At 39.4% G+C, this 21035-nt stretch overlaps 1 protein-coding gene across 1 annotated transcript; it reads right to left on the bottom strand.

The window, feature by feature from the left end:
• Window positions 1-765: 765 nt before the first annotated feature.
• fermt1 (FERM domain containing kindlin 1) lies at window positions 766-18846 on the bottom strand. Its single transcript, XM_033648105.2, has 16 exons — window positions 18726-18846; window positions 16802-16961; window positions 16035-16132; window positions 14438-14573; window positions 14158-14295; window positions 11487-11670; window positions 9772-9874; window positions 9580-9687; window positions 8048-8179; window positions 7811-7860; window positions 4260-4384; window positions 3833-3939; window positions 3494-3718; window positions 3252-3376; window positions 1468-1609; window positions 766-1343 (listed from the first exon to the last, which is right to left on the bottom strand). The coding sequence occupies exons 2-16, from the start codon at window positions 16950-16952 to the stop codon at window positions 1170-1172; spliced, it is 1998 nt and encodes a 665-aa protein (XP_033503996.1). The 5' UTR covers window positions 16953-16961; window positions 18726-18846; the 3' UTR covers window positions 766-1169.
• Between the last annotated feature and the right edge of the window lie 2189 nt (window positions 18847-21035).

The raw sequence follows: 21035 nt of genomic DNA, 5'->3' as shown, positions 1-21035 counted from the left end.
TACTGAGCGCATTTTCCCTAAATTAATATAAAACAGTACAAAATACTTTGTGTGTGTTTGTGTTGCGATGCTCTGCTCACAATAAACATATTAACATTACGCTGGCAGAAGGACAGAGCAGCACGATGTCAACCTGTCCTACTAACGTTACATTAGTCATTTTTTTGTTTAAACTTTAATGTGTTGAAGTTTGCTTTACCAGTTAGTCTTGTAATAACTTGTGAATTTAATGTATAATGTTAAATGTTACGCCATTACTGCACAAATTGGATCTAGCAGTGACTCAGCTTGCTAACATTAGCTAGCGTTATTAGCCCTACCCTGTACAGTAACTATAAGCACTAAAGAAGATCAGTTGCCAATTTATTTTTATCTCTCCGAGGACTGACGACTACACATTCTATTGACAGTTTATGACATGGGAGAGAAATTGGTAAAATAAAGTTAATCATGTCGTTATAAGTTAAACACGTAAAGCAGGTTGTAATTGAGTTGCTCTATCTCCTCTCGTCCGTCTAAGTGTCTGTCCCATACAGTCCATCTGTTTCTTTGGTGCAATGCGTGATGGAATATATTGCTTGGTTAGTGACCACTGGTTGTACACTGCTTTTCACAATGCATTGTGGGATACTTTGTCCATTATATAGGGTATAATAATTCCCACTATACATTCGTCATCACAGTCTAAGAATCAAGTTGAGTTTCCCTTTAAGATAAACCCTCAGTTCTGTTTGTGCTGCAGCAAATGAACAAACGTAAAACAAGTTGTGAAATACAAAAAACCCTTTAATGATTTCTTTTTTTTTTTACAAAATGTTTTTCCTGTTAGAAACGAGGACGTCTCCTCACCTAAAAAAAAGCTTAATTCTTACAAATATCAATGCATCTGATTTTTGAGAGAATCTTGACTACATATTTACATCAACACCACTATTTCTATAGTGCATGATACATTGCTAGAACTGTTCACAGCAGGATATATGACGACAAAAAGTGGATTCTACTGTTGTTCTGTGACTGAAAATACTCAATTTACAGTGTACCATGTTACATTTTCTTTAGCAGTGACTTGCACAGTGTGTAGGGTTACCCATGCTACAGAAGATGACTGCTGCACTTTCACATTGTAACATACAGAAAGAAACAACAGATAAGAAGCACAGGTTTCCTCATTCTTGTCCCCCGGTCAGTTTATGGAACAGGTCTTCATCTAGCGTCTCGTTCTGGTCTTTTGATCTCGTGGACAGGAAGATGTAGCCGCCGATGAACTCATGGACCACCTTGCAGTCACAGCTCAAACAGCAGAAAGCTATTGACACACTCTGGTCGAACTCTATGGACACCTGGAATTACACACAAAGGATTTATGTCTCTGAGGTAACACTGTCTGCAGGAAATACTCAAAATAAAACCTCCCTGAATGAAGGGGCAGGTTAAATCATAATATACTGCACAACGATCCCTCACCTGTCTTATCTCCCAGTTAACGTTCCACTGCTTCATGTTGGCAAACCTCCATGTGGTGACGGGCAGACAGGTCGACATGTCGATACGGATCATACGGTTGTAGGAGATCCCCAGAATCTCATCCTTCTTACTGCCTTTGAATCTGAAACACAAATAAAATAATAACCGTATTATCATCATGTATGGCATTTAGACGTAAATATGTCACCAGTTTTGTGTGTGTTACACCCCAAGAAGTATTTGGATGTTTTCAGATTATTCCTGATTAAAATTTTGGTGGCATTTTAATGTTGCAAGTTGCTTAAGTTTATAATTTTAAAGAACACTTTACCCCCCCAAATGACCATTGAATTTGTAAACGAAACTTTTCTCAAATGCCTATAAACTATATCAAAACAGCTGTTTACAAACTCTCACAAAACTTGTGCAGTATAATCAAAGTCTCATTTATCTAACCGTATGCTCAGTACTTCACAGACAGACAGCCCCTTCTGACAGGGAACTGAATGAAAAGTGAAACTCAGCTATGCTCTCTGCAAAGCCAGACTCCATTAACAAAAACAGTAATTTTACCTCAATGAACGTGAGAGCTGCTGGTTGAGCACTGCCTTGATATTTGTGTTATTGTGTGACTTTGTTGTTCTAAAGGGTTAGTTCTGGATTCACCAGAGTCACACAATAACACAAACAAACTATTGATCAAGGCAGCAGCAGTACACAAGCAGCTCCTGTGTTCAGCAGGTTAAAATTACTATTTTTGTCAAAGGAGTCTGGTTTTGAAGAGAGCATGGATAAGTTTTACTTTCTGTGTCTGTTTGGGAAGTACTGGGCATACGACTGAATAAAGGAGACTTGGATTATACTGTATGAGTTGTGTGAGAGTTTGTAAACTGATGCAGGTTAATTGGTGACTCTAAATTGTCCGTAGGTGTGAATGTGAATGTGAATGGTTGTCTGTCTCTATGGCCCTGTTTAGACGACAATGGTTTCTCTAAAAATGGAAAAGTCTGTCCTTTGCATTTTAAAAACATTATTGAAACGAATACCGTTCACACGGAGCCACAAAATCTACTGGAAACGCTGTAGTATGCACGCCAGGCCAATGGGTGGCAGTATAAATTTGCAAAGCAACACCACTGCATGGCGCCATGATCGGCCAAAACGCAACTACAGTTAACCATTTTCAGTTGAAATCGTTGTCGTATAAACGGGACCTATGTGTCTGCCCTGTGATAGCCTGGTGACCTGTACAGGGTGAACCCTGCCTCTCACCCAGTGTCAGCTGGGACAGGCTCCAGCGCCCCCCACGAGCCCTAACAGGATAAGCGGTTACAGAAAAAGAATGAATGTTGTTAAACGAGGACCCCTACGACTTCAATTCATCAAGAACTTTCTCTGATTCTGGATTCTGGGTTTACCATCGAGGCATGCAAGAAGAATGAAGATTCCTCATAAATTCAACATAACATGTAGTGAGTTACTGATCAAATCATCATCTGGGGGGGATGAAGTATTCCTTAAACTAGTATATATACTGTTTAAAAAAAGTTCAACAATGAGTAATTTCAGACTTTTCTGTATAAAATCTTGATGTTAAAAGTAAATATCAGATAAATGTATTGCAGTAAAAAGTACATTTGCCTTCGAGATCTAGTGGAGTAGAAGTATAAAGTTGCATACAATGGTAATACTCAAGTAAAGTACAAATATCTCAAAACTGTACTTAAGTAAAATGTACTTAGTAACTTTCCCCCACTGATTATACCTGAATATATTCACTGTACCTGACGATGTAGTAGTTGATACCAAACTCTGGAAGCGACTGCCAGGCCTGGATAAAGCGCATCTTCGCCTCCATTAGGGACAGCCGTGCTATGTTCTGATGGGCCTCCAGGATTCGTGCAGTTAGCTGGAAACAATCACCAAAAGTGCAGATTTAGGCTAGCACATGTATGTATATTTACTTATGACAGTCATGTAAGGCTGCTGGCTGCTGGAAAAGTCACCACGTAGCCCTTTGACAGACCTGTTTGGTCTTGTGCCTCTTGGTGTAGCGTGGGGAGAAAAAACATTCGGCATTCATCTCCATGGCATCGAGATCCGGAGCTGCCTGACCAGGAGGGGGCGCCAGGCTCTTCATCTGCAGGAAGGACTGGATGTTCCTTACTTCTGACTTGTAGGAGCTGTAGGCCATTGTCTTGCCCTTGGAGGCAAGGATACATGCAGCTTTCCACTTGGCGTACTGCGTTTCCTGCAACAATTACAAGACAGTTACAGTATCAGCCCACGTTTATATATGTCACTTTACAGGGATTTATAAATGAGACATAAATACTGCTCATGGGGATGAAGATGGGGGCCTTACATTGTCACATCGGATGTACACCTCATTCATCCCGTCAGCAACTGGGAGCAGGAGCTTGATGCCGAACTTCTTGTCTGTCACATTGACATCGGGGACAACCTCGCAACCTGTCAAAGAAGTGGAAGTAGTTAACTGCAGAAGAAGAGCAGCAAGATCGGATCTGCTAATATTTTCACAGAATAAAACAGCATTACTGTGGCAACTTGAAGAAAAATACCACTTTCCCAGAACAAATATGCACCTCCATATCCAAATTGTGCATCTGTATAACATTATGTTTGGTAAATAATGAGAATGGCCTTTGTAGGGAATTCATCACGCTCAAAGACATAATCACACATCCTGGGAATGCTGCTTACATTAAACTTATTAATCCCCAATAGTACAGAACACATTATTGTTTTTCACAGCATTCTTCATCACTGACCTCGGAGGTGAAACTGCTCGATGGGTTCTCCACTGGCAGTCTCCTTGTTCTTGTAGTAGGAAATAGTGGTGTCCTTGAACACAAACCAGTACTCTTTGTACGGCCGCAGCGTTAGTCTTTTGGGCCTAATTTAAAACAAAAAGAAAAAAAAACATATCAATGTTTTTGCCTGTGATACAGGTTTTGACTCTGATACCTCGGAGTAAGAGACTGTGAGCAAAACAGCATAAAAGTTTCAGAGGGTTATGAGATACATAAAAGAGCAGCTCAACAGAAGGTTGTTGCCATTAATCAATTATCAGACGACCTACAGGCCATTTTATGATTAAAGCGAATATCAGAGACATAAATACACATAATAAATATGTATGGAGAATATTCTACCCCTGTCCCATAAATCACCTCATGGCTGCAAGCCACAAATTACACTGATTTAAAGGGTAACTTTGGTATTTTTCAACCTGGACTCTTTTTCCCATGTTTTGGTGTCTAAGTGACAAATGAGACCAACAATTTTTGAAATTCTTCAAGTATTGAGTGAGAGCACTGCAGCCAGCAGCGGCAAAACAGGCAGCAGTGTAACCACTCAGGGCATTTGTGCAACGTCACATACATCCACACAGTGCTTGTTTTTGCCACTGTCAGGCTCAGATTATTAGTCAAAGTGTCGGACAGCATTATGGAAAGGATCCCTACAGAGGTTGCCCTTGTTGTTAAAGCGAAAGTTCATTTTTTTAACCAGAAACAACCCTGACTCCACTTTAATTAACAGTAATTTTAGCATGTATAGAGCCAGCATATTTGTACATTTCTTTTTTTTTTTTAGTCGAACCTGGGCCGCTGCGGCAACAGCCTTGTACATGGGGTGCCTGCTCTATCCACTAAGCCACCGACGGCCTTATTTTTACATTTCTAACTGAACTAGAGTTGGTTATTGTTGGAACAGTGAAAAGACGAACCATGAGTTTTATTTTGTTCCTGTCGCCTTTGAATAAAGTGTTACATAAAGGTAAAAATCAATGACTGGTCTGCTCACTCAGTGTAAAAGTCCATCGTAAAAGTAGGCAGTCCAAAAATGCATCCAAGGCACTCTGACTGTAGTTAAAAATCCTTTATAATGCATGGAAAACCCAGCATGTTTCGACTAGAGAGTCTTCATTAGGGTGTAAAATGCATTGGAAACAGGTGTGCAATTTAAGAACTCATGTAGGAGTCATGATATATTGGTGTAGTCCTACTAGACGAAAGACATGTTTTTATACATACATTACTGGGGGTGATCCTTTGTAAGCTATGAAGTTTTCCTGCCTTTGAATATTATTGGATATCCCCTAATCTTTCTGTTAGTTATCATGAGTAACAATCTTTATAAACATTTTAACTTCATACACGTTATGAGTTGTTGTCCATTCACACATATTGCTTCTTGTCTTTGTCATATATGTCTTATATTTTTCATTTTCTGCTACTTAATGTGCAGGTTTGTCACAATATATAACAATCCTTACTTGATTTCACTGTTGTTCCTTTTTATTTGGCCTTGAACCTTTTTTCTTGTTACTAGGGATGTAGTCTCCTGGTTGATTATTTGGTCGATATGCTGTTGTCCGACCAAATTCTTATTGGTCGAATAATCGCCGTGTTACTGTCATAAGGAGAAAAGTGCTATATCAATAACTTTCCAGGATTAATCCATTATTTCCTGCAGCAGGGGGACAGGCTAAGTTACCTGTGAAAATGGTGGTTTTCAAAACACCCTCGTTGTTTACACAACGTTGAACACGCCCACCCTCACGCTCAGCATTGCGGTGACACAGACCTCCTGTCTGTTTCTGTATACTGAAACCATTTCCCTCAGTGGAAACAAAGCTTTTATTTACTTTAATTTCACAGATAAGAAACAATAAATTGTGAAGACAATAAAGCCTCCACTAAAATAGCATTTTAAGTCTTGTGTGTGATTTATCCTGGCTTCATATGAGCAGAGGAAATCTCTGTTAGCTGCTAGGCTAATTTATACAATGTAAAATGCCATAGGCTTGTGCTAATAACGTTAGCATGTTGTATTTGTTTGGAAAACATGTTTAGTATAAGACAGTTGTTTTGTCAGTGAACCTTGTGAGCTGTAATGGAGCCAAATTATGTAACGTTACCTTTGTTACATGTTGCTGTTGTCCCTGGCTTTATATGACACAAGGGAAAGGTCGCTAGCTGCTAGGCTAATTTATACAATGTAAAATACCATAGGCTTGTGCTAATAATGTTAGCATGTTGTATTTGTTTGGAAAAATGTGTCCAGATAAAGACAAGTGTTTGTCTGTGAATGCTGCGAGTTATAGTGAAGCCAATTTGTGTACCTGTGTTTGAAATTGTCTCTATTAAGCCATGTTTAATGTGTGTTTAATGTGTGTTTTGAATCAACCAAACTTTACAGCACTTAACACAGTCCTCCACCGCCGACTAGTGTTTTGGAGGTGTAACTGCAGAGTGAAACAGACACACCACCGCAGATGTAAATATAACGTGCAGATTTATTTTTTATTTTTTTTTCCCACGACTAATCAATAAGTTGAAGATTATGTACGACTTCAGTCGACCAAGATTTTCTTTGGTTGACTACAGCCCTACTTGTTAATAAAAATATTAATAACTTAGTATACATTTATGTATTTTCATTGACGTCAATGTGGTTTTTGACTAGTAGGGCTATACCAATATATCATTGGTGCCTGTGCCACATGGCGTCTACATGAGTTCTTAATTTGCACACCTGTTTCCGATACAATTTACACCCTGATGAAGACTCTCTAGTCGAAACACGTTGGTTTATCCATGCACTAATAAAGGATTTTTAACTACAGTCAGAGTGCCTTGGATGCATTTTTGGACTGCCTGTCTGTGCCATGGATTTTTACACTGAGTGAGCTGCACAGTCATTGATTTTTAACGTTATATGACTATTTGCTCCATCCTCGAAGACTACACAGTGCCTTAACCCAGTGCAGCACGCCCTCATTTTTTTCCTCGTTTGAATGAAGTGTCATTTTATGATGATAAAATTACTGTTTTTTTAAATAGAGTCTGGCGGGTTTGATGATAGTGATTTTGGGGCTGCTAATCATTAAACAAAAAGGATCTTACTCTTCAATAAAAAGGTCTATCTCTGTAGGGATCCTTTCAATACTGTTGTCAGACACAGAATAATAATCTGAGCCTGTCAGTGGCAAAAACAAACACTTTAGTCGACGTATACTCACAGTGCACAATTGCCCATTAACACTAAATTGCAGCCTGTTTTGCTGCTGCTGTTTGCAGTGTTCCCACTCAATACTGGACTGATTTCAAAAATTGTTTTTGCCATTCATCACGTAGTCACAAAAACTGAAGAAATAGAGTCCAGGTTGAAAAACACCGAAGTAACCCTTTAAGGGCACTTGACAGGTGATTGTTTAAGGGACAGTAAAAGATCAGGGTCTAACTGATGTATTTGAGATGTTACTACGGTCGTTAATAACGGTATCTTGATGAGATAGGAACAAAGGTGGGTTTACCTAAACAGCCGGAGGGAATCTGCCAGCTCTGGAATGTCTGTAATGTCTTCCTGGGGGCGGGACAAACATCTGTGAATTATCCTGTGTCTTCTCCTGACATCACCATGTTAAGACATGCAATCATCTGAGGCCTATACCTATCACTCCTGCTTAAAAAACAGGTGTTGTACTGTAACAGACCCGAAAGCCTTAAAATTACAGTTAATATTCACTCCAGTGCAAAAAAACAATGTTTACCAGAATTCGGTCTGTGTGTCTGCCTTCAAGCGTCACCTCCAGGTTGGACAGGGCCGCCTCTACTTCATCTATTTCTGGTTCGTTGGAGTTGTCCAGTGGTTCACTTGACATGGTCAGTTTACAAATGTGATACTGAAAATGAAATGAAATAAAAAGGTTTTACTACATAAGTTCAAAAACTTCTCACTTTCCTCACAGCAATGTTCAAATATTTTAACAAGTACAAGTCATTATGACTTAAGAGGTTATGCAAGGCTGGCATGAGTCAGAGGGAGGTTTGAACACAGCCCTGTGTGCCAGCCATTGCACCAATGTGTAGGTGAGTGCAACACTGATCTCCCTTTGTATCACTGTGATTTCTGAATCACTGTCCCAGCCGTGGCAACATAACAGCTAAACGGATCAGAGACGGCCTGAAATGTAGACACAGAGAATGTTGAAGCTTAAACTTTGCCACAGATAGAGTAAAGTTCTTTGATGGGGAGTTATGAGTTTTACTGTACTACTTTTCCCACTACTTAATCTCTCTTCATATACCTCTCTTTCTCCTCCTCTCCCTCCCACCCCCACCCTGGGATTTTCCTCACGTCCCGACACGTCTTCTTTTGGATTAGGACACACAATCCGCTCTCCCAAATCTGCAGTTCCCAACCTTTGTCCTTACAGGATCACCTTTCTATCATTGCGTAAACTGACGACCCCTCACTCAGTGACATATATTATGGATATTAAATATTATATTAAATAACAGTAAATGTACAGAACAACAGTTTGGATCAATTTTGAGCTGTTTATTTCCTGTGAATACTGAATCACAGCTGATTTTTTTTAACAGTCATGCATATTTAAAAGTGTATTTTTCACCCTGACTCTTGGCCATTGTTCATGAGCTTTTTGGTCATTTTATCTACCTTTCTAATGCAGGACGAGGCTGGTTAGCAGACGGTGAAGGCTCTTAGAATATAGCTTGTGTTCAGATGCCCTTATCTTGTGAGATTTTTTTAAAGTTTATATCTAAAATAATAATCCAAACTTTAAAAATAACAATTTTGTTTAATTTTCCTCGAAGAGCTGAATGAAATGCTGAGATATGAGCCGGTTGTATGTTTTATATTTTATGAAAAAGGCCTTGTGACCCCCCAGTGAAGCTTTGGTGACCCCTAGTGGGGGTTATGACCCCCTGGTTGGGAACCAGTGTTCCCAATATTCTGAGCTCCATGACACCCTTGCACTTTACTTAAAACTAATTTAGGCAACATTAACATGCCCACTGGAGAACTGTGGTTCATGACTGCAACCCTTTTTTAAATCAGGATTTTAATTATTAACCATGAGTGCCATTTGGTAGTTTTACTTCTAAAATTAGAGCATGCATGCAAGTGTTAAAGATATAGCTGTCATTTCAGTGTTTAATAGCTTTGTATGTGTGGTTTATAGATATGCATTCACTTTTATAATGCTGACTCTGCATTCTGTTACACATAAAGAGCCTTATATCGCTCTCATAACCCTAATCATGGTGTGTTGTTCACCTGTAATGAAGCAAACATCAGCATCTCCTCCTCAGTGCAGTCTATCTCCTCCAGCAGGATGGACCAGCGAGCTTGTTCATACAGCTGGGTTATTCTGACAGCGTCGTACTAAAACACAAAAACATACACTCACATTTAATTCAAAACAAGGCAAAAATAATTTTCCAAAATGAAACATTTTGGGTCTCTTACTTTGGGATTGAGGTCAAAGAAGACGTTGTACTTGAAGCGAAGCAGGAGCTTATCTTCATATTGAATGTCTTGCTCCATAAGAGAACGAGACGAGTCCAACCACCTGCCAATCATAGCAACAACCAATTAAAGGGATTTTGGGTACAAAACAGTGTCCGAATCATATTGAGAGGCAAAATCCCTCCCTTTCCGGTGGCTCACCATGGGACCTTATCTTAGAAAAAACCTGTACAGTAGTCAACGACGAGAGACTAATTATATTTTTTATCCTATTTGAATCATGCCATGAATTACACACGTTTGTCAGTTTAAAAGATAATTCTGTAAGTCAAGAAAGTCACAGTTTGTCATAAAACTGTTGACATATAAGACTGTATGTAGAAAGACTACACAGCCAAAAGTTGCTTAAGTGAGGTGATAACTTTCTCTCTCTTGCTGAAGCTACGATGGCTGCGCGTTTTGTACTTGGATGTACTCACGAGCATTGGCTCTTGCTTGCTCTTTAGCTTAACGGCTGATAAAATGACCAAAGCCCAATTATCTGATCAGAGTTTGGCTATCAGGTTGGAAGACAAGAAAAAAAGGATTCTGAAATTAGATTAGCTCACATAATCTAGTTTTGGTTTGGATCTGGATTAAATCTTCAGTATGATTTGTTTGACCTGTACAGTAAAGCTGAGAAAGAAGATGATGGGCTACCTACTAAGCATTTCAGTACAATAAAATAAAGTGAAAATAAAATAAAATACATTTTAAAAAAAATAGAATAAAATAAAGGATTTTGCCCTCATAAAATAATCCCCCACATATCTGTCAATATTAAACAAAAATTAAATTATTAATAATAATGACACAGTCAAATTTATTTTCTAACAATTGCGTCATCCCGCATTTGATTTTCTGTTCCTTCAAATAAGAACACTTGAAGTGACCCCATGCTGGCCTTATTTCCTAATATTCTGTACATGACTTGTAGCCTGTATTGTGATGTGTAGCCACATTTAGAGCACTGGTTATTATTACTGATAGTCTTGAAAGGTTTGTACCTGGATCAGGGCGATCCAATCCAATGTCACACAAAAGTAAGATGGAATAGCTGATCCTAGACAGCAAAACATGGTGTTTCCATATCCACATAATTCTGAACAAGATTATTTTTTTAAGCAACTGGGCCCAGTAGTTGCTAGATAAAAATCTGCTAAGATAATGCTGCATTTGTGCCAAGGTAACCGCCATGGTGGTGGTGCGTATCGTGCAAGACGAGAGATGTATTTCACAAAAGACCCGTTACCACCAAGCAGTTCAGTTCAGTATGCTTTTTTCCGTTTCCACTGTGAAAAGTTGTGGATGTAGCAAAAGAGTACTGTTTGCAGTGGAAACGCGAAGCTGACCTACAGCCTAGGTACCACATCTGAAGGGTTACTTTTGGTTGCAAAGGTACCATATGGAAAGTGTTTGGTGGAAAGAGGGCTTAAGTGGTTTCAAACAAAACTAAATGGTACTTCGACAAACCTACGACAAACTGTCTTGACTGGCAAAATTATCTTTTACATCAGCAAACAACATATGAGTAATTTGTGGCACAATTCAAACAGATAAAAAAAAAAACGATTTGTCTCCTGCTGTTGACTACTGTACATATTTTTTCTGAAATAAAGTCCCATGGAGAAGATGATAGACTTTGCCTCTTTTATCAGTGTTCAAGTTTTCATTACCCTGCATTGTTAACCGCTTTGTCCACTAGCGAGAGCGGCTGGTACATCTTGGCCAGTTCAGCAGGCGGCAGGTTCGGCTGGGAGTCTGCTAGAGGGTTCTCTCCAAACCAAAGGCTTGTCGCAGACATCGGCATCCCGTTCTCTGGGTCGTAGGTGGCTGTCATGGTCTTACTGAACATGGGGCCTTGTTTTATGAGAATGGAAGATAAATGATTAAAATCAAGTTTGCCAAAAGGAGTCAGCGTCCCGTCACAGCAATAATGTATTTATTGGAACTGTAAGGGGAGCTGCACTTGGAAGTTGGGATCAACTCACTGTCAGATAGGGGGTTGGGAAAACGTATAAAAGGAAAAGAACATTTTCAAAGGAGAATCAACAGTTAGAATAAAAAGTTTGACAGAAAGGTTGAGACTCATAAAAACAAAATAGCGCAGGATGAAACGCGAACGGTACCAGCTGGGTCGACATTAAAGGCTACAGAGATCAAAGGTCTTAATTAAAGTGATTTTTAGGCTGGTGTGGAAACTGAACTGCAGTGTAAGAGAGAGCGGATGTGTGTTAAGGAAACCCTGAAGAACATAGCCGCATACTGAACAATTCTTTCAGATCTCACTGATGAAAACTGTGGCCTGTCAGATCTCTGCAGCACTAAATATAGATATTTCTCATCTCTTCTCCTCCTCCAGCTCAAATGGAAAATAAAATGTTACTGCCCTTTTAGGGCTGGACAATCATCTGAAAGTATTGAATTACATTCAGAAGATAAAATGAATCTCCTGCTGACCTGAGTTCACTCTGAGCTGATTTTCAGCAAAAGCACAGGTGGAACTAATACATTAACGACTCTGTTCAATTATTCAGTGCAATAACTGAGTTATTTGTTGCACCTGTTGTTTGTCTGCAGGGAAAAGATCTATTTAACATAAGTTTCAAATGCATCAAATAAATCAATTATACGCTGGAAACCATCAACTTAAATATTTGATTACATAAATATCCTAAAACTGGACTTTTCACTATCATTAGACGTTTTATCTTGAAATAAGCAAACTGAACACCTTAGTACTCCAAACACCAAGCATCAATAACACATGCAACAAGTTTATAATATTGTGTTGACCAAAAACACAGAACAGCCTTACACTACACACAGAAAAATGGTGGTTCCTTAGCAGTTCATAAGTGCCACACAAAGAACTAACTAAGCCTCCTGTATTGTTCCTTAGAGGTTCTCTACTGGTTCTTTGCCCAGTAAACTAAACTAAGCAAGTTGGAGAGACAGTAGAGAACCTTTAAAGGAACAAAACCCCTGTATTGTTTGTTTTTTAGAGGTCAGTAATCTAAATTAAATTAATGCTTGCTCTAGCAATAGCCTTTCTGCAGGGGGTGCCTGCTCTACCAGGTGAGCTACCAGGCACCCCAATAAAGAACCTTTTAAGCCTCCTGTATTGTCCTTTAGAGGTTCACTACTGGTTCTTTCCCCAGTAAAATAAACTAAACTAAGTTGAATAACCAGTATGGAATCATTTAAGCCCCCTGTATGGTTCTTTAGAGGTTCTCTGCTGTTTATTTTCCTAGTAATCTAAACTAAACAAAGCGTAAGAACCAGAAGATAACTTAGCCCCCTTTATTGTTCTTTAAAAGGTTCTGTGCTGGTTCTTTGCTCAGGAATTTTTAAACTAATCTATGCTGAAGAACCAGTAGAGAACATTTTAAGCCTTCCAGGGGTTCTCTACTGATTATTTCCCCAGTAATCTAAACTAAACTAAGCTGACGAACCACTAGATGTATGGTTCTTTAGAGGATCTCAACTGGTTCTTTCCCATCCATCCAACCATGCATCCATCCATGCATTCATCCATCCATCTATTTTCAACCGCTTATCTGAAGCCAGGTCACGGGGGCAGAAGGCTGAGCAAAGTATTTCAGACGCCCCTCTCCCCGGCAACACTTTCCAGCTGCTCCTGGGGGATCCCGAGGCGTTCCCAAGCCAGATGAGATATGTAAACCCTCCAGCGTGTTCTGGGTCTGCCCTGGGGACTCCTACCAGTTTGATGTGCCTGGTTCATTCCTCAGTAATCTAAACTAAACTAATCTGAAGAACCAGTGGAGAGCATTTTGAGCCTCTGTATTGTACTTTAGAGGTTCTCTACTGATTATCCAGCTAAAATAAGTTTAGTGCGCTGGTGTAGGAATAAAAACACTTGTATTTCCAGAGGAAACCACATTAAAGCAGGGGCTCCCAACCTTTTTGCCTCTATGTACACAGAAATATTTCAGGTTTGAAAAGGTAACGCATTATGTTTCTCAGTATGTATTTGGTACAGGATTCTGGATCTTTAAAACCAAAATTTCACTCAATCACTCACATTTTAAGTAAAGGTGTAATTAGAAGCATACTGACTCTTCCATGGTATCATCTGACATCATTCAAGGACCTCCAGGATCAAAAATGTATAAACATTACAGTGCTATACCATACCTGCAATGGCTCCATATAGCACTACATGACAAAGGGGCTGTGTGTAGCACCTTTCTTTCCAGCCAATGCATCTTTTTCTTTAGCCTGAATCTTTTCAGAGATGCTACAGATTGCTTCTGAAGTGAGATTAGGTGCTGTGAAACTTTTGTTTTTGGCTGTGTTCAGAAACAGCACTGTGTTTCACATTACCTGTGCCTGCTGGGCCCCCGCTAAACAAGTCGATGTCCCAGAGGTCCTCGTGTGCTGAGTTCTTGTCTTTCTTCTTCTTCTTTTTAGAAGGATCGTCTGGAGGCTTCAGCAGGGACAGTTCCTCTGCATGTCTGATGTCTGAGGTGGAGCCACCAGGAGACAGTGTGAAGGATCAGGGAGAATATTAAAGTAGGGAGAGTTTTCATTTTAGATCAATCAAAGATGTCTGTCTAAACACAATACATTTAAACAAAAGAACAGACAGAAGAGAGAAACTCACTGAGCATTTGACAGATCTCCGCCACCGCCTTGAAGACCACACTGGAGAAGCTGACAGTTATTTTGATGGTTTTCATATTGGGGAGCTGCAGCAGTAGGGGTTTGTGCTGGGGTGTGTAGCGCAGGTCAGCGTCAGCCTGTGTACAAAAATGTGTTTTGTTGAAATCTGACTCACACCTGCAAAATCTATAATTATGCTCTTGCCTTTCTTATTGTGCTGATTTGGAGATTTTGGCAACCTAAGCTGGGTTTAGGGGAACTTCCCCTGTCTGGGGAATGCAGGTACACAAAGGGTGTATTTTTAAGCTATGTTCAGACATGTGATGCGGATAAAGGACAACAAAAAATAGAAACAAACCTATTTGTGTGTTCATTATACTAGTTTTGTACATAGTTTCCTTATCTTTCTCATCATGGATTTGATGCGAAAGAAAATGTACTCATATACTCAGTTTCATCTTTAACATCATTCCAAATTCACTGTCTGGAGCAGCACCAAACTTTATACCATATGACACAGGAAATTCAATATTTAGCACTTTAGCTTTGGGATTTGGGAGAGCTGCTCATGTTTACTTATATTTTTAGATAGTTTTTAACAATAGGAATAACATGTATGAATTTAGAAAATGGGTGTAGCTCCCCTTTAAAGATAGCACTGCTGCTAAGAGGTCCCACTTTAGGCTTCCCATGCTTGCTTGTGCATTATGTGCTCTGAAACTAATATTTACAATGCACAGGTTGCTTTAGTGCCATGTGAAGTGGCAACACCTTCCAGTGAGGGGGCCACCCTACACCAAATCTGCTTAGTATTTGAATTATTATGACTTTTATTGGAATACTCAAATGTGCCATGGTTTTTGAGCTTTATAGAAATACACATCTTGGGATTGTTAAAACTGTTTCTGGAATTAAAGGTTCGGTGTATAAGATTTTGGGGGACTTTATTGGCAGAAATGGAATAATAATCACCTGAAACTTAGAATCATCATGTTTTCGTTACCTTAGAATGAGTCGGCCATGTTATTTCTATGGTAGCCAAGAACAGACAAACCAACACTGACCCAAGATAGGGCAATTCACGGTTTTGTGTGGGTCTGGGGTTTCCAAGTGGTGGGTCGTGGTCAAGAAGTGGGTCGTGGGTCCATTCTGTATGAACCGCAAGTGACTCACAAACAAGTTTGTAAAAATCACAATTTAATTTTGAACTACAGTGAATTTCCGGCACAAGCTTTTATTTTGTAGTACTGTCTCCTGATGTAGAGTGTAGACAGCTATAACAGAGACAGCAAACTAGCTTGATAACATGGCCAAACACAAGTGTGACGCTGAATATGTTAAACTTTGAGGACCTTGAACTAATGACTAATGAGAAATCTGGACCCAGTGGCTGGACCAGTTGGGGACCACTGGTGTAGGCCACCATATTTCTCCACGCTTAGCACACAGGGGAAGTTTTATATTGTTGCAAATGGCAACCTTACTGCTAGGTGTAACTAAATCATACACACTAGACCTTTAAACTATTAAAATTATAACATATCAAAGACAGTACAATTCTAACAATAAATAAAATCACGTTGGCATCTACATTTTACCTGAATTCCATACTTGTCCAAGGTCCAATGGGTTTTGAGCAGCCAGCAGTTCCTCTGTTCCCACCACAGGGCGTGGTCTGACCAGTCCTGAGGAGCCTCTGCAGACAGATTAATGAAAAACATATCACCATCATATTACCTTCATATCTCAAGTTTAAGGGGTGGCTCACACCCAGAGTTATTGCATACATTTATATGTCAGTTTTAAAGGGTCTTGCGGTGGAGCTGCGTGACTAAAACATTTAAACAACCACTACATCTGTAACCAACACAAACCCTCCAAGTACCCACCGTCATGTAGGTGGCTAAGCATGATTAATGTGTGGTTTTATGAGTCTACCTGACATCATGAAATGCAGAAATCCGTCTGTCGATGACGAGCTATTTAGTCATCTTTTATGTCTCATGCTCTTTGAACCACCTTACTGAAGTTTCGTTATTAGATCCTGCACATTTATGGAGAACTGTAAAGAGATAACAGATCCCAGCTGAACTTTGGCCCCTTGGGATACACAAGCCAATGCACTGTGGCAAAACAATGGCAGTGCAGTGTAGAGAAATGCAGGGCAAACAAGGGTGTGGCTTGACTAACAGACCTGTAGTGGCAGCAGGGGGAGGTGGAGGTACTATGCTGGAAACAAAGTCAAATGGATGTATGCTTTTAACAGGGAGAGGTTCAAAGGTACCTAATTGAGATGCTGTAAATGCAACATCACCCTGACAGATTGCCGCACAACAGTTTTTCACCTCTCATCTGAGACACTTACTGATCTTCTCCACCAGCTTAAGCATGAGGCCTCCGATGTGCAAGTCTCCCTTCACCCTCAGCTTAAATTTCATGGACTCATCTCCATCTTTTTGATCGATCTGCACCGACAGCTCCCATGATGTTTCTCCGTACTCTGCAGCTGTGATCATGGCGCTGTTCTAAAAAGACAGAGGTCAGACAGTGTATTACATTATAGGAAGCACAAGAATACTAGAAGGAAAAACCTACCACTATCTCTGATTAATGACATAGTGGCGGTGGGGGATTCCACTAAAATATGTTGATTCTTTCCTTGTTTCTTTTGTTTGGAAGATTAGGAAACATCTGGGATGAAGACATGACTCAACGGATTAAGTGTTTCTCAACATCCTGTGGGAACATCCAAATTAACTTGGCGAGGAGTTAACAAACAGATCTCTCAGTGATCCTGTGCTAAGTAGCCAGCAATGGAGCACATTTTCATCCTGCTTCTTCTGCAGTATCTCTGCAATGATACTGCAGCCCCTGAAGTACTTCTCTCTGAGCCGATACATTTATAAATAAGATATCAGTGAACACGCAGACTGGCAGATGTACTGGCTGGTGCCAGCAGGAAAAATAGATGAGACCGCAGAACACACAGTAAACACAGCAGAGTTGTCACAGCTGTACGGCTCTGCACAGATTGGCAAAAATATAGTAGAGGATTGTTGGATCTTAATAATGAGACAGAATGAATGGATGAAAGGCAACGGGCAGGTGAGAAAGGGGAGAAGAGCAGAGGAGGAGCAGGGAGGGTACAGCTGTGGAATGTGTGACGAGCAGGGACACGAATCTGGTGCAGGAGAAGCAAAGCAAAACAACAATTTCCACACACTGCACCAATCTGCCATAGTTTCACACCCAAACTCTGAGTGTGTGGTGAACAAAGAAATGCCAGCTCATACACACACTCACTCGTCTAGACCAGGGCTATCAATAGGGATACCTGTTTCATTTGTCCTGGGCAGCCCAGTGGAAATGTATACTGTGTGAAAGCGTGTTGCCGGGAGGCTAGGTTTAATGAACACGCTCTGCTTTCTTTGTGCTGCTCCCTACCCATGCAGCTGTAGGGTACAGTTAAAAGTTTTGAGCTTGCACGTCTGCTGAGGGAAGGCTTGTTGAGATGTGTTGGAGGGTGATGAATTGACTCCCACATTATTACACTAGCTGCAGAAAAGACCACAAAGTGTTGGAAGGAGCGATGATGTAATTTGGGCCTCATCAGAATGCAAACAACAGAAAACAAAATCTAGTTTTCATACCAAATATGCAACGGATTAAGGAGCTTTCATACTGAAAAAGGCAGCCAATGTAAACTGTGTTTAATCTGCTGTTTCTAACAAACACTGCACTGAAACAGTGGACTTAATATTAGAACAACTAGAGGAATGCAGCACTGGAGAAGACACCCACACTCCATGAAAAATGGCCATTTTTTAACAACAAAATCAGCGTACACACACATTACTGAAAAATACAATGCCAGAAAGCACCATGCATCTCTGTTTACTGTTACAATAATTCACACTAAGGCAAATGATCTGGCATAAAAACAAAAATGATATTAGTGAACCCTGAGGCAACAACTATCACATATCAGGCCTTACTTATGAGCCATAAACAACACTACTGTTAGTTTTTGTATTCACAGACTACATCTCAATGTCAGCCCAGCTTTAATATAGCAATAGCAGTACAATAAAGTTATAGGCAACAAATTAAACATTAACTTCCCTCTGTGTAGGCCTACCACAGACACGGCAAGTCCCAACTGGACCATTCCCAGTCATATGATGGGATTTTTTTTCTCCTCAGGTACATGAGAAGTCTGCTTTATTCAATCCCAGCAGGATAATAGCCCTATAAAACCAACAGCGTCGAGACTCTGAAACCACTCTTACCTTGATTCACAGTTTTCTGTCGGTGAGCTATTCCTAGAAATTTCTAGTGAAGTGGAATGAACCAGGAATGAGGCTCCTTCGGGAGTAAAACACGCCCCGTGCACACAGGTAGAGACAGAGGAGGTGGGACCGTTAGAGGAAGTGGGCTAATAGGTTAGCGCTACATCTTCAAAGCAAAGGTGGGTGTAGTTAACAACCCTACTGTTTGCTTACACATTTTAAATGCCTGGGAAATGAATTACTTTAACTAATTTATGCAGGGCTATTTAGTTGTATGATAACTAGCTGAATATATAGTGTGCTAATTCAACTGACAAGCCAACTAGCCCCAACATGAGCTAGTCTACTGTAACTTACAGTAGCCTCATAAGTGACGCTATGTAACGTAAAATTAGCTAACATAAACATGCTAAACTAGCTAGCTTATGCTAATACAGATTGTCAGTTACACTGCAGTAAGCTAATGTCACTTGGAAAACAATAGCTAACATCGGTATTAACACAGCAAAAACAAAATATTTAATTACTTTAACCAATTTATGCAGGGATAGTTAGTTGTATGATAACTAGTTGAATATATAGTATGCTAATTCAACTGACAAGCTAACTAGCCTCAACATGAGCTAACGTTAGTCTAACCTTACTGTAACTTACAGTAGCCTCATTAGTGACGCTACGTAACGTAAAATTAGCTAACATAAACATGCTAAGCTAGCCAGGTTATGCTAGTATAGCTTGTCAGTTACAGTGTAGTAAGCTAATGTCACTTGGAAAACAATAGCTAACATCGGTATTAACACAACAAAAACAAAATATTTAATTACTTTAACTAATTTATGCAGGGCTAGTTAGTTGTATGATAACTAGTTGAATATATAGTATGCTAATTCAACTGACAAGCTAACTAGCCTCAACATGGGCTAGTCTAACGTTACTGTAACTTACAGTAGCCTCATTAATGACGCTACGTAATGTAAAATTAGCTAACATAAACATGCTAAGCTAGCTAGCTTATGCTAGTATAGCTTGTCAGTTACACTGCAGTAAGCTAATGTCACTTGGAAAACAATAGCTAACATCGGTATTAAAACAGTAAAAACAAAATATTTAATTACTTTAACTAATTTATGCAGGGCTAGTTAGTTGTATGATAACTAGTTGAATATATAGTATGCTAATTCAACTGACAAGCCAACTAGCCCCAACATGAGCTAGTCTACTGTAACTTACAGTAGCCTCGTAAGTGACGCTATGTAACGTAAAATTAGCTAACATACACATGCTAAACTAGCTAGCTTATGCCAATACAGCTTGTCAGTTACACTGCAGTAAGCTAATGTCACTTGGAAAACAATAGCTAACATCGGTATTAAAACAGCAAAAACAAAATACTTAATTACTTTAACCAATTTATGCTGGGCTAGTTAGTTGTATGCTAACTAATTGAATATATAGTATGCTAATTCAACTGACAAGCTAACTAGCCTCAACATGAGCTAGTCTGTAACTTACAGTAGCCTCATTAAGTTAGTGATGCTACATAATGTAAAATTAGCTAACATAAACATGCTAAGCTAGCTAGCTTATGCTAGTATAGCTTGTCAGTTACACTGCAGTAAGCTAATGTCACTTGGAAAACAATAGCTAACATCGGTATTAAAACAGTAAAAACAAAATATTTAATTACTTTAACTAATTTATGCAGGGCTATTTAGTTGTATGATAACTAGCTGAATATATAGTATGCTAATTCAACTGACAAGCCAACTAGCCCCAACATGAGCTAGTCTACTGTAACTTACAGTAGCCTCATAAGTGACGCTATGTAACGTAAAATTAGCTAACATACACATGCTAAACTAGCTAGCTTATGCCAATACAGCTTGTCAGTTACACTGCAGTAAGCTAATGTCACTTGGAAAACAATAGCTAACATCGGTATTAAAACAGCAAAAACAAAATACTTAATTACTTTAACCAATTTATGCTGGGCTAGTTAGTTGTATGCTAACTAATTGAATATATAGTATGCTAATTCAACTGACAAGCTAACTAGCCTCAACATGAGCTAGTCTGTAACTTACAGTAGCCTCATTAAGTTAGTGATGCTACATAACGTAAAATTAGCTAACATAAACATGCTAAACTAGCTAGCTTATGCTAATACAGATTGTCAGTTACACTGCAGTAAGCTAATGTCACTTGGAAAACAATAGCTAACATCGGTATTAACACAACAAAAACAAAATATTAATTACTTTAACTAATTTATGCAGGGCTAGTTAGTTGTATGATAACTAATTGAATATA

This window comes from Epinephelus lanceolatus, chromosome 13 (genome assembly GCF_041903045.1).
Source record: "Epinephelus lanceolatus isolate andai-2023 chromosome 13, ASM4190304v1, whole genome shotgun sequence".
Taxonomy (NCBI): domain Eukaryota; kingdom Metazoa; phylum Chordata; class Actinopteri; order Perciformes; family Serranidae; genus Epinephelus; species Epinephelus lanceolatus.
The sequence above is the reverse complement of the archived record's forward strand: the minus strand, read 5'-3'. Positions and strand labels throughout refer to the sequence as shown.

Coding starts and splice junctions, on each gene's coding strand:
- fermt1 (XM_033648105.2), bottom strand. CDS start 16,952: ATGATCACAGCTGCAGAGTACGGAGAAACATCATGGGAGCTGTCGGTG. Junction 14,296..14,437: donor GGAGATCTGTCAAATGCTCA/GTGAGTTTCTCT, acceptor GCTCCACCTCAG/ACATCAGACATGCAGAGGAA. Junction 1,344..1,467: donor TTAACTGGGAGATAAGACAG/GTGAGGGATCGT, acceptor GTGTAATTCCAG/GTGTCCATAGAGTTCGACCA.